This window comes from Daktulosphaira vitifoliae, unplaced genomic scaffold, assembly GCF_025091365.1.
Source record: "Daktulosphaira vitifoliae isolate Bord-2020 unplaced genomic scaffold, ASM2509136v1 Scaffold_1, whole genome shotgun sequence".
Classification (NCBI taxonomy): domain Eukaryota; kingdom Metazoa; phylum Arthropoda; class Insecta; order Hemiptera; family Phylloxeridae; genus Daktulosphaira; species Daktulosphaira vitifoliae.
Window position 1 is genome coordinate 61,003,454 of NW_026099572.1, and position 13,653 is coordinate 61,017,106.

At 32.8% G+C, this 13,653-nt stretch overlaps 1 protein-coding gene across 1 annotated transcript; it reads left to right on the forward strand.

Annotated features, from left to right (window-relative positions):
- The first annotated feature begins 6,014 nt into the window (after nt 1-6,014).
- On the forward strand, nt 6,015-6,641 carry LOC126894446 (uncharacterized). The gene is made up of 2 exons (XM_050665492.1): nt 6,015-6,300; nt 6,376-6,641. Exons 1-2 carry the CDS (start codon nt 6,213-6,215, stop codon nt 6,594-6,596), a joined length of 309 nt encoding a protein of 102 aa, XP_050521449.1. The 5' UTR covers nt 6,015-6,212; the 3' UTR covers nt 6,597-6,641.
- The last annotated feature ends 7,012 nt before the right edge of the window (nt 6,642-13,653 follow it).

The window sequence follows — 13,653 nt, forward strand, 5'->3', positions numbered from 1 at the left end:
GAAACATAAAAATAATATTCAGTTTTTTTATTCATGATGCAGAAATTTATACTCGTATAACTATTATGTAATGAAATAAAATTTGTTTTAATTTTTTATATAAACGAGTATTCAATTTATATTTTGCGATTTTAAAAGTAAAATTAACAGTGAAATGTATTCTTTAACAGTTGAAATAAACTTATAAAATTAGATAAATTAATATATTTGATAAATAATTATTTTATTTTTGTAACTATTTATAGAAATAGTTTTTGTTATCCAGAACTATAAAATTTGGCCACCTCCTATAGTTACAGACTAACTTTTTTTAGTTTTGTAGTCACAAAACTATTAGGACTAATATAATATAAAATATTGAAACAATTGGTAATCATTTTAAAAGTTACTACCACTTAATTTTTAACGTCCATAGGTCATAATGTCTTTATGTGAGTACATACGAGTGACAAATGCATTAAACTAAAATTATTTTACTTAGAACGAACTTAAAGAATTTACAAACACTATTCGCTTAATAACTGTTGTCAAAGTTTGGCTTCATTAACAGACTTTTTTTCCTAATTTCTTTAACAATTCGAGTATAGTTATACTTATTATTTATCAATTACTTTTTTATCATCATTTGTAATGAATATGTAGAATTTATACAACAATTTATTAAGAAAAAAATTTATGGAGAACTGAGCGTAATAATGGTTTGTGTTTATGTATTACATGAAATATAATTTTTTTTATTATTTTTAAATATACGAAAAAATTAATATAATTAGCTAAAATTGATAGCTATAAAATGTAAATATATTTATAGGATTTCAATATAATTCTTTTTTGAACCAGTGAATAAGCATTTGTTGAATTATCACTGAATATAAAATGTATCAATGTGCTATAATTTAGTACAAAACAAAAAACGGTAGCACAGTAGGGTTGCGGCACAGTATGAACGTGGTACAGATGGGACAAGTACAGACGGTACAGCTTCCAACTTGAGTATTGAGGTAATCACGGAATAAAGACGGAGTCTAAACTTTTCAAAAGCGACACGGAATTCAGTAGGCCCGTAGTCTCTTTCACATTCCTGCGCAGTGGCGCCGGAACCGATGGTGGGCAAAAGTATCTTTATGCCCCACAATAGAATCTGACAAAAAAAAAAATTACAATGAATCTGGAAATTAATATGCCACTACCATACTTAATTATTTAGCTATTCAGATTTTAGGATTAAAAAAACGGTAACACAGTGGAGTCGTGGGACAATATGGAAGTGGCATAGTTGGGATAAGTATAGATGATAGTGTATCTGACAGTGATTAAAATCACTATCATCACTTAACTTAACTTTTGAAAGTGTTTCAGAAAGTCTGATACTTTTATATATATTTGAAATTAAAGCTAATACTTTATTATAGAAAAAAAATTTCGGACTTTATTTTGTCTTCACGATGAAAATGGCTACCGAATGCTATATTTGTGTGATAATTCTGGATTATATTTTTAAAATTTTATAATGCTTACAACTTTATAATGCTATAACTTATTGAAAAGTGTATGGATTAACATTATTTTTTTATGAGAAATAATTTTTTTTAATAATCCCTTTTTCATTCGACATACTTTATCTTTATCAGGATATTAATAAGGAACTAGCGGATATTGTAGCTTTTGGAATAATTCACCAATTTTTTAAAATTAAACACTATCTAAATATTTGCATCGAAGCGTTTTTTTTTTATAGTGATTTTAATCACTGTTAGATATCATTATACTTGAACCAACTATGCCACGTCACCACTGTGCCGCGAACCCCCTGTGCTGGAGTTTTTTTTTTAACTTCTAGTACATAAAATAAGCTTCATTTCAACATATATTTAGACGCAGTATTCCCGGAACATTTTCAAAAGTTGTACTTTTTATATAAAATTTTCAAGTTTTCGAAAATTCAAAAAAGCTTTTTTTATATTTGAAGAGGCAAAATAATCAAAATTTATATAAATTTATATTTAATGTAAATTTTATATTTTTTGGTGGACTCATTACTATGGTAAACCCTTATAAGGTTTGTTATAAACATGTTAAAATTAATACATTCTCAGCTTTTATTGAAACTAAAATATATATATTTATAATATTAATAAATATATTTTACTTAAAAATACGCAACCAGCAGAATATATTATGTGCAGTATATAAATATAAAAATTTATGGAATATTTAATAAATTAATTAAGTTCTGAATATTTCAATTGCAGTATTAAATTAAGGAGTTATACATAAATGATTACTATAATTTTTATTGAATTGATTTATTTCGATATTAGTATAAAAAAATTGGTTTTTTAAATTCTCATAAAATTAATTATTTAATAATATTAATTCTAAACTTGTAGTTGAGCTAAAATTGTGTTTAAAAGTCCAGCATTTTTTTCATCGTTTTTCTTAACATAGGAGGTGCAATTAAGATTTCTGTAACTTAAAAGTGTGATTTCATTACTATGGAAAAACTTTGAAAGGTATTTTAATGTAAAATAATCGCCTAGTTATAAATTATTTAAAAATTAAGAACGATTTAAATTTAAAGAAAATGTGCACAAAGACAATTTTATATTGAATTTTTTCGGAGGAGGAACTCTAAACTTTTTTTATAATTTAGAAAACGAACAAAATTAAAGAAAATTTTTAACGCTAAAATAGCTTTTATTGTATCTACTACAGCCATTTGCACATAAAAGTTAGGCCGTCGGTACAAATTTTTTTACTTATAGTAACTAACATAAGTTTTAATTTAACATATGCTTAAAGAAGCATTATTTCCAGAACATTTTCTATAGTTAAATTTTTGTGTGAAAATTACTATTTTACATCCTATTTTCAAAGCAGATTAATGGTCAGATTTTTGGAAAAAATATACCCTAAGAAAGAGGAGTTTTTAAGGTATTTATATAAAAAAAATTAATTTGTTCATTTTTAATGAATTTCTGACAGTTTTAAGAAAAATAACTTTGAAAAAAGTGAAAATATTCCGGTTTTGTAAATCGTAACTTGTCTAGGGATTTATTACTAAATTTTAAATTTAAAAATAATTTATAGTATTCAACAAACATTAAATACTTAAGTTCTCTCTTAAAGACAATTTCTCATTATACAGACTCGCACATTTCCTTTCTCGTCAGTATAATTCAAATCATTTTGATGATTGATCATGATCATTTTGATCATGATTAATGATTTTGACGAATGAATTTTCTTACATACAATTAACAATAATATACGAATATTTTATAATTTATAATTAGTTTTACTTGTTATAAAAGTGGGCAAGAACTACCCGTGCACTCGGGCCTATAAGTTCATAATGCACACATCCTATCCAATTATATTTATTCTGTTTCATATAATTTATAATTAATTAATTATACTCTATATTTTGAAATTATGTTATAATTTTATTTTACTAACACAAAATGGTATTGTAATCGAATGAAATAAAATTTCCCTAATAACAAGTAATTATTTTGTTGATATTTTCACATTGTGAGTTTAAAACTTTGTTACAAGTTAATATTTATATTTTTAAGATTTTTATATTTATAAATAACAATCCTACATATAAAAAAAAATATTTAGGTAATAAAAAGGAAATCTATTAAATTTTTGCAAACAGATTATAAAGTACAAAAGAAAAAAAAAGTTGTTTGTATAATCATTAGTTTTAATATATTAGTTACATAAAAATGAATAGTAAAACTATTTTTATATTTCAAAAATGATAGTGTATACATATAATTGATTATTTATATTAAAATGTACTTTTTTTGCTAAATAAAAATTATTCATAGTGTAACACATCAAATGATATATAAAAAAACATAGTTTGCAATTCTATATACATAATTTTCATTTGTTAGTCGTATAAATGATGACGTTCGCTCTCCACATTTCCTTTTGAATCTGTGGAGAGGTTCCCCTCAGCTGTGGATGTTGTTGAGGATGGCGGTTTCCTGGGTCCCTTTCCCTTACGTAACCCACTTCCTCCCTTCCCATTCGAGGCAGGTGTAAAGTGAATCCATTCATTTCTTACCTGTGCCTTGCCTCATTTCCCAATAACACTGGTGATTCTTCAGCCTTCCTCTTTCCAGATTTTTTTGGAGCTGATTTCTTCACATCCTCTGGACTGGTGGCTGCTTGGCAACATAGTCCGTGAAGCAAACTCTGCCCATTCCAAAATATGAATTGCGCCTCAGTTCCTCCAGTTTGACTATGCTCTTCTCGTCCACACTTAGGAACAAAGTTTGTCCTTTCGACCCAACCTCTGTCTCATCGTGGACTTTCCAGATCACCGTGTTCAGCGCTGGGTTCTGTTTTGACAAAATTTCCAAGATTTTCTTGTATTCTTTTGGTAGCTCTCGTATATGAATGACCATCCTTTTATACTTGATCGGGATGTAGGCTTCCATTTGTATTTCTGCATCGTCCCAAGGTTTTATCAGGTTGACATGATCAGTGAGTCACTTAAGAGAGCTCTCTTGAGCTGTACTGATCATAAGTGCTCCATCAATGAGTCTGGTGTCTTCAAACCTTGGTACGTCGGTTCCATCAGGACACGACAGTATCAAGTCTCCAACACAAGATTCAATGAGTAGTCCCTGCTTTATGGTCAACTTGTTAGTGGGGTAGCCTGCGAGGACCAGAAACACTTTTTTATCATCGGTTATCACATCTCTGTAGGTCGGTACCCAATGAGTCTTCTTACATGGAGGTTCTGGAACCTTGTCCTCAGGTTTTTGAGCTTCGGTTCCCTTGTCTCCCTCCTTTGGTAGGTTCGCCAATTCCATGATTGCCCGGCTCCTCTTCAGCTTGCGTCTCTGACTGCCGCTCAGTTTCTCAGGTCTAAGTTTTAGAGCCTCAATTTTGTCAGCTACTGCTCCCAGTTAATCTTGTGATTCCTGGTCTGCATTTGTTGGCGTTGCTGTCTTTTTGCTAGTAGACGGTTCACCAAGTGAACCATTGTTCGCATTAATTATGGTCCGCGGGGATGTCAGGCCTGTGATCCTTGCGGATTCCCCTGCGGGAACACAAGACCTAAAGTCAGCGGGAATTTTTTCTCCAGTACGTTGATTATTCCACCATCGACAAAGATATTATCGACTCCACTTATTGTCAGTATTCCTTCCGGTGTCACTTTTGGTCCATACACATTATCCTTGTTATGGGTTCATTGACCATTGGTACGTGCACTGATAGAAAAAGCCACCATCGTGTCTATATTATATCTATCATCATTTAAACTTTTGATGGATTTCTGTAGTTGTTGCTGCTGCTGTTGCTGTGACACAATTTTATACAACCAAATGATTGGTTCTAATTCACGTGTAACGCGAGTCAATGAATCCGCTTCACCACGATGCAGTTCCGTGTACTTTTTTTGGACATTTTCCTGGGTTTCTGTCAATAGTTTTTTACAACGTTTTTTTTTTTCATCACGAACACTATTACCAGTAGCACTCGTATTGTCACAAATCTGTCAAACTTGTATCTATACCGGCCACTGTCATGCGCAAAGTCCAAACAAATCACTGCAAATACGCATGGGTCATTGTTCCAGCAATGTTTGCAAAACTCTTTGAATTTACCGAATTTCATATTACAACACACGTACTCATCGTACGCGAGATGTTGGTTAACTTCATCTTGTCGGAACAGCACTACCACATTTGTATTGTCACGCAACATTTGCTTTTATATGCGTGACAGTTTGGGATAGGAAAAACACATCGACTCGACGGTGACATCCACGCACGAAATAATCACACATCACATTTCGTTTTTCAATAACAACATCGTCGAATATGAACACGGAATTGGGTGGGAAATTGTTCACCGATAGTACATTCTCACCTTTTTCATAGGTAAACAATTGTACTCCTTGGAAATCGCGTAAAACTTCCATGAGTAGTTGATACTTTGACTGTTGTAACGATTTCCAGTAAACGTAAACATTTTCAAATCGAAGTTCGCTGATATCAGTGGTTAGTATGAAAAATATCAAGTTTGTTTTTCCACAATTTCACAGTCCGCAAATCAATGCACGTATTACGTTTGGCAATAGTTTACCGTGTTTACTGGGTGCAATATCATAACTTTTCTCAAAATTCACGATAGATAGCAATTGAAACGCACGTCATCATTCAACAACCGTCAATATAAAAATAATGATCAAACAGAAACAACGTGGAAAACGAATTGCAGGAATATTGAACACTGTAATCTACAAATTACCTTTCGAAGCACACATTCCAGGTGTGTGAGTGTAATTATTCAAAATTATTATTTGCAACGTTCGTTTTAATATTTTTTTAAATGTTTATTACTTAGGTTATCAATTTGCGGGTTCTGGAACGCGGTTAGAAAATAGATTGAAGCGAGGTGACATCAAAGTGAACCCTCTTGATGCTGCTTGCCGCAACCATGATATAATTTATAGAAAATACAAGAATCTCGAGGACCGTCATAAAGTGGATAAGGTGTTTGAACATTGGGCTTGGGAAAGAGTGTTGGACATAGACACTAAATTTTCTGAACGATTCGCAGCTTAGGGTGTTACCAACGCGATGAAATTGAAATGTGAACTCGTCTTGGGTTTCAAACGAGTCATGCGTGAGGCTAAACTTGATCAAAATGCACAAAAAAATGGATATACTGAGTGTGGTAAAACGATCCGTAATGGCTGCACCGCGTGTGGTGAGAAAGAAAAAAATTCCACTATCCCGCACCATAAATGTTCCAAAAACGAAAGGTGGTGTACTACCACTCATACTCATATTTACCGGACTGTTGGCGTTTGGAGCTTTGGCAGGCGGAGCTGCAAATGTGGTCAAGGTGGCGACCGCATTCAGTCGTAAAGACAATACTGCAATAAGTACGTGTAAAGGTTTTTACCTGCAACCATAGAAGTTGGGTTCGGGTTTCAAATTGACAAGTATGCATTCTATGAAATACTCAACTCGGTGGTGGAGAAAATAAAGGATAAAAACAAAAACGATCTGCACAAAAAACTATTTTCGCAGCTACAATCAAATGTGATCACTTCATAGCTTTTGTACACCCTCAATCAATCGGTTGAATGTTGGTATTCCGACCTCGTGTATTGGTACCGAAAATGGAACACATATCATATTTACCGTTATCTATAACAAAAGTAACTTGCATACGAGTTGACTGCAATATAAATGTTAGCTCGTACCACGGAGGACGTCAATCGCATACATTGCACGAATTCTTTCCAAACGTACCACCGGCCTACCGTATTATCGAGTGTCCCAGACAATTCATTTATTATCCGTTAAACACAAATGTATTGAACACGATTCGAATCATATTGCTCGACCAAGACGGACAACGTGTCAACTTAAGAGGAGAAAAGTTAACAGTGCATCTACACATCAAACAGGATGAATGAAAATACGATGACATTACGGGACCATATAAAACAATTTGATTCCTCACAAATTGGATTATTTTTGTGCATACTAGTCATATTCTCGCAACTATTACTGCTCCTTCAAACATTCGTCAACAGCTGTCAGCTGATAAACAGTGACAACAACAACAATAACAACAGTTCAGCTATAATTCATCGTTTGGAAGCACTAGCTCGAGAATTTTATTCAGTCGACTACCGTGTCTCTATACTGGAAAAACATGTTGACACCATTTAAATGCCTCTGAGTTTCAATAGGAGTGTAGTGCACCATCATTTATGTGACAGCATATACTCTACGACGGAGCAATGAATCAAACGTGTAACGCTATCGCAGCAGCAACAATTAACAAAGAAAAATATCGAATTTTCAAAATGTACAAATGTCAGTAAGACGACAGCGTAAAACGTGAGTACTATCTGGAACATCAGAGTTACAACAACTCGTACAAACACAATGATGAAATCCGTATAGAAGTGAGCAACAAGGAAAATACACCGTGCCGTGCGAAAGTTATTTGCAAATCGAGGGAAAACTGGTAAAACCACCAGCTGGAACAGTCAGTGAAATGTTTATGGGACAAAATTTTCTCTAGCACCTATTCGATGAAATCAGATTTCAGGCAAAGAAATGGACAAGATAAAATACATTGGCTACAACCATCAAGGGATATTGTTCGTTCATACCCAACGACATCCGACGATTACAAACGGCCGAATGTAAATATGCGCAAAATTTGCACAACAACGATTATATTGATGTGACCGAATTTGTGGTAAGTGTCCATTGTCTATGTGCATGGAATTTTTCGAACGATACCGACGCACACTGATAAGCTGTACTGACACTTCTGTTGAATAGATCGAGTACCGACAGCACTGTCGTATCATTTTTTTTACAGACAACAACAACAGACGATAAAGTGCAATTTGCAACATTGATAAAACAAATCAACGTGAAAATATCGAAAATCAAATAGGTGGTAAAGTATTTTGAATTCAGTGTGAAAACCGAACTGGGTCGATACGTATTCTGGACAGCAGAAATGACTCCCGTCAGAATTCCAACACTGGGATGTTGCTGATTACCCGTTGGTACTACAGACAATTCATCACACATTGTCGGCGCGCAACTATTCGAACGTGGAAAAATCCAGATATTTACTTATTGTTATGGGTAATGAGAACGAACACGTTCTCGGAGATTTCGATCACTGTTCGTTGAGAAATGTCAAAGCGTATCAGAACGCGGATGAATACCCATACGAGAACGAAAACGCCGATTTCGACAACAATGAGTACACAATTTTTACAACTCGTACACTCAATTCTAGACAATGTACTTATGTCGTAAAGATCCGTACTCTCTACTGAATTATATAAATTACAAAAAACGTGGACGCATAGTTGTGATAGATTATACAAAACAAAACAATACCGTCAAGTCTTCAACGGTTTATTTACGTTTTGATTTCGAATTCTCTAAACAGTTTCCTGATAAAACATCATTGTATTATGTAATTATTCACGACTGTCAAATGGAATACTACGCATTCATGGTTGAAGTATGAAAACTCTAATGTATTTGCAAATGTATTTTTATTATTGTATAATTTACAATATAGTATAGAAACAAAAAAAAGTACAAATATATAATATTTTCAATAAAGAACTAGTTGTTTTTTATGTTATTTTATTCCGATTATCTTCGAATTTGACTGGAAAAGTCACGTATAGGAGAACTTACTGTCGTTGCGATTTGCATTAACCGTTTTTTCAATTGTTTCGATTGAATCCAAAAGCTCATAATAAATTTGCTTCACAACTGAGCATCCAAATTCAGGATTGTCCGAATTTTTTTCTCATCCGATAATTCACAACCTTCGTAATGTAAAAAGTCTCCACCGGTACCGTTGACTTTATCGCTTAGACGTTCCTCAAAATATTGCATATCTCGATAATTTTTAAATAATTTACTGACTCGAAAATATATTCGATATATTAGTGAAATAATTCATTTTAGGCTCACAATAGATTAAAAAATACTGTGAACCGATTAATAGTCAGCAGGCAATGTTGTTGGTGCACGATTTCTAATCATCTGTTAGACAATTGATTCTCGGTAACGAATGAGGTGTCATTTATGGGTTACACGACCTATGGCTTATACCCCGACGATAGCGGCGGCGATGACACAATATATCGCACGACCGTTTAACGCACAACTGCCGGGTAAGGGTGTAGGCAGGGGTAGAGTCTTTATTATTATTGTATGTGACGTATTGACCTTAAGGGTGATTATATGACGTAACACCTGTGATGCTCCTGCTCGAGGGGCACACGATGCTGCATATGTAACACCGACAACAACGTAATGCCGACTCAGCTGACCACCTACCCTCCGCCAACTAACATTATTATCACAATTTTAGCAATTATACACTAGATTTACGACTCTAACAATTACGATTGACTTTAATTAGCCGTTTAATTACCCATTAACACTATTCATTTATTACTTTTGATGACATATGACACTAATTACCATGGCGGCATCCTTTGATCCTCAGAACCCGCTATTTACATACTACTAAAAACAATTGCTTTTTTAAAAAATTTAAAATTATTTGCATAATATCCTGGTTAGTTTGGTAAATGAAATCCGCAATGAATTGATGCCATTTACGTTTAACGATACATTTATAATAGAATGTAATTATTTTTTGTATAGTGCTTTTGACGTCTTTTGATAATAAGGAATTTTCGTGTAATACCAAAAACTTGTTTACTGCTATATCCTTAACTTTTTTGTTAACTTCTATACTCTGCATATACAATAAGTTGCATGTTTTATATTTCTCTTTGTCTACCTCCAAGAGACGTGACTTTATTTCTTTCAACGCTATCAGATTTTCTTCGGTCAATGATATACGTCCCGTTTTTTATTCTTCACTAACTTTACCCGATATTGTTAAATAACTTTTCGAGNTCCCGTTTTTTATTCTTCACTAACTTTACCCGATATTGTTAAGAAACTTTTCGATTTTACAATATTGAAAACGGCACTCAAATAAATTTTTAATTTACACGAGTTACCATAAATGATAAAATTTCATCGATTAAATTAAAAAAATTAATAAATTTATCGATATCTATCCAAAAGTAGATACTCGGATATATTATTATTACCACCGATGAAGAACGGTCGTTAACTATGTGTAGCAGATTTGTATGAATTTTCTCTCAACAAAAATCAAATTTAATACAGACGTTGCAAGTACAGTCAAGTTAGGTTGAGATGGATATCACATAGACATTTTAATATTTTTTACACTTGTAGACATGTTCATATTACTACCACACACTTTAAAGAAATTTAGCACTAGGCGAGATGTGAATAAAATAAAATACAACTTATAAAATTTGGTGGGAAGAGGATGTGCTATTAGGACCTTAAATTTAAGCAGTAAAATAAGGAGATAACCAATAATATATCATCACATCACAACCTAAGATATTTATAAAAAAAAAATTATGTTTATTTGTTAATTTTTAAAAAAGTTGACAATCTTAAGAAAAAAAAAATTTCGAAAATTACTGACTTTAAAATTTAAATTTTTTTGGCGATTTCCCCCATTTACGGAAATCGAGGGAATTTTTTTTTTAATTTTTGAGGGTAATGTCTTCGACTAAATACGATTTGTGATCTTTTAGGTATCATTGAAAGAAATTGGTCCAGTGAGAACTGAGAATTAGAGGTAAAAGACACAAAAAAAAAAAAAAAAAAAAAAAATNGAATTAGAGGTAAAAGACACAAAAAAAAAAAAAAACAAAAAATTTGAGTATTGTTAACGATTAATATAATTTTATCACATTATGCTAATAGAAATTTTATGATTATACCTGATCATATTAAATGTGATTTGGCGTAACCACAATGTAACAAGTCAGTGCCCATTGATATACTAATTGGTGCGAATGTATTTTATGACATCTGGGCTGGTAAAAAAAATATCACTTCCTGACAGTGCTATACTAAATCAAACTAAGTTTGTCTGGTATGTTGCAGGAAAATGGCTCTGTATGGTCATAACATCATTACAGTTCAATTTATGTATGCTCAATAAACATATCTGTTTATATTCAACCATTAAATACGCTCAGTGCATCCAAGAAGAAAATTCGGCTGAGGAACATTTCAAAGCAACACATAGTTGTAATGCTGATGGCCGTTTTGTGGTAAAACTCCCATTTATGTAAAGTCCATCACTCTTGGGCGATTCTTTTAATATGCCACATAGGAAATTTTTCAATTTAGAACGCAGATTTATTAAATATAATTAATAGCTAAACAACTTGACGGTTTTATGAAAAAGTATTTACTTTTTCATAAAATCGTCAAGTTTGGCTATGGGACTAACGCGTATCCAATTAGCACGCACTCGTAAATGATATAACTATATATGTATATATATATATAAATACCGTTTGTTTATATAAATGAGTCATAAAATTACGACAACCACTCGTAACAATTCGCACCGATGAGTTCAGTATTACACTGGTCAATTACGGTTACCGTGATCGGTTGTATCCGTTAGTCTTAGGAGGTAACACCGTTAAATGAGGGCACGAGTACAATGTGTTTTACCAAGTCGCAAACTTCAAAATCGTGTGACGAGCAAACGGTACACCACGAGATGCTACTAAAGCACAAACCAGTTAAGGTAAAAACCGGAAAAGCGAAAAACACCAAATTAAAGACACACCAAAATAAAAGAGATCCACCAGTCGAGATGAACGTCGAAACGCAACAGACCGCAATATCGGTAATCCATATTCGGCGGCGGCCTTATCTCAGTGTCAAGGGCGGGGTGACGACCGATGACAACCGATTGTCATATTAATAGCTGGACGGCTGATATCGAGAGAGACACGGGTGAGCGCCAGCCTAGAGCAAAAGGCGGTGCCGTGTCAGGACACATGAGACCCGCTGGACCTATTCATGATCAACCAGTGTATTATCTCCCCATCATGCAATATTTAAACATGACAATGCTTAATCCTGTGCTTATCAAAATCAGGGCAGTCCATGATGGTTCAGCTACTACTACATCAGAGCAAACTTTATATTAATAAAGGTGCCAAATCCGACCTTTTTCATATATTATTACAATTTCATTTGCATACCATTACGTAAATTTGAACTTCAAACTATTACCTATGGTACGAAGGTGCCTCATTTTTAGTTACGCATTGCTAGACTCAAATAGCACAATAACAACATTATAACAAAGCCCAATGGATAATAGATAAAGATTTTTATATGAATTACTTAGTCAGTGGTGGACGAAATGAGAAAGAATGTTATGTCATTTAGAAAAAGCTCCGTTCAACACTTGAAAATTTAGGTTTTCCGTTGCGTAAACGATTATTAATCGACCGTTATGTCCAAAAAACCGACGCATGTTATGGTTTGACGACGCTGCTGTTTGACTGTAATCTAAACGCATGACATCTTATTACCACCATTATACATGGACGGCACATGGGATTTTAGTCTTGGGATTAAAAGTTTGCAAATTGTTTCACATATTTATTAAAAAAAAGATTTGACACAAAAATTTTTATGTTTACATTTTTATTCTAAAAATAAAAAAAACAAAAAGATATATGGAAAATTGATCGTAAAAAGTATTCCGGCCGATACGTGAATTACAGAGCATGAATTGAGGTGGTTGAAATAATATTTGAGGGCTAGAACAATTATTGAGAAGTTTAGCAAATACTTAAAAGTAAGTTATTCATCACTTATTTGTTGAAAAATAAATATATTAATGTGGTAAACTTAAAAATTACGTGGGAAATAGTTATCAGATCACTCTGTACACTTAACTTTATTGAGGTATTAATAAAATAAATATTTTATATTCAATGAAAAATTGATTTGAGTTTTATTATAGCTTCGATGCGAATCTGAGAAGGTATTGGTTTTATAATGATGTGTTTTTTTTTTGTGTCTGTTATCACTTTTTCTCAGCTCTCACCGAACGGATTTCATTCAACGATACATCAAAATATCACAAATCGTATCTAGTCGAAGACTTTACCCTCAAAAATTGAAAAAAATTCCCTCTTTACCGTAAATGGGGGAAACTTCAAAAAAAATTACA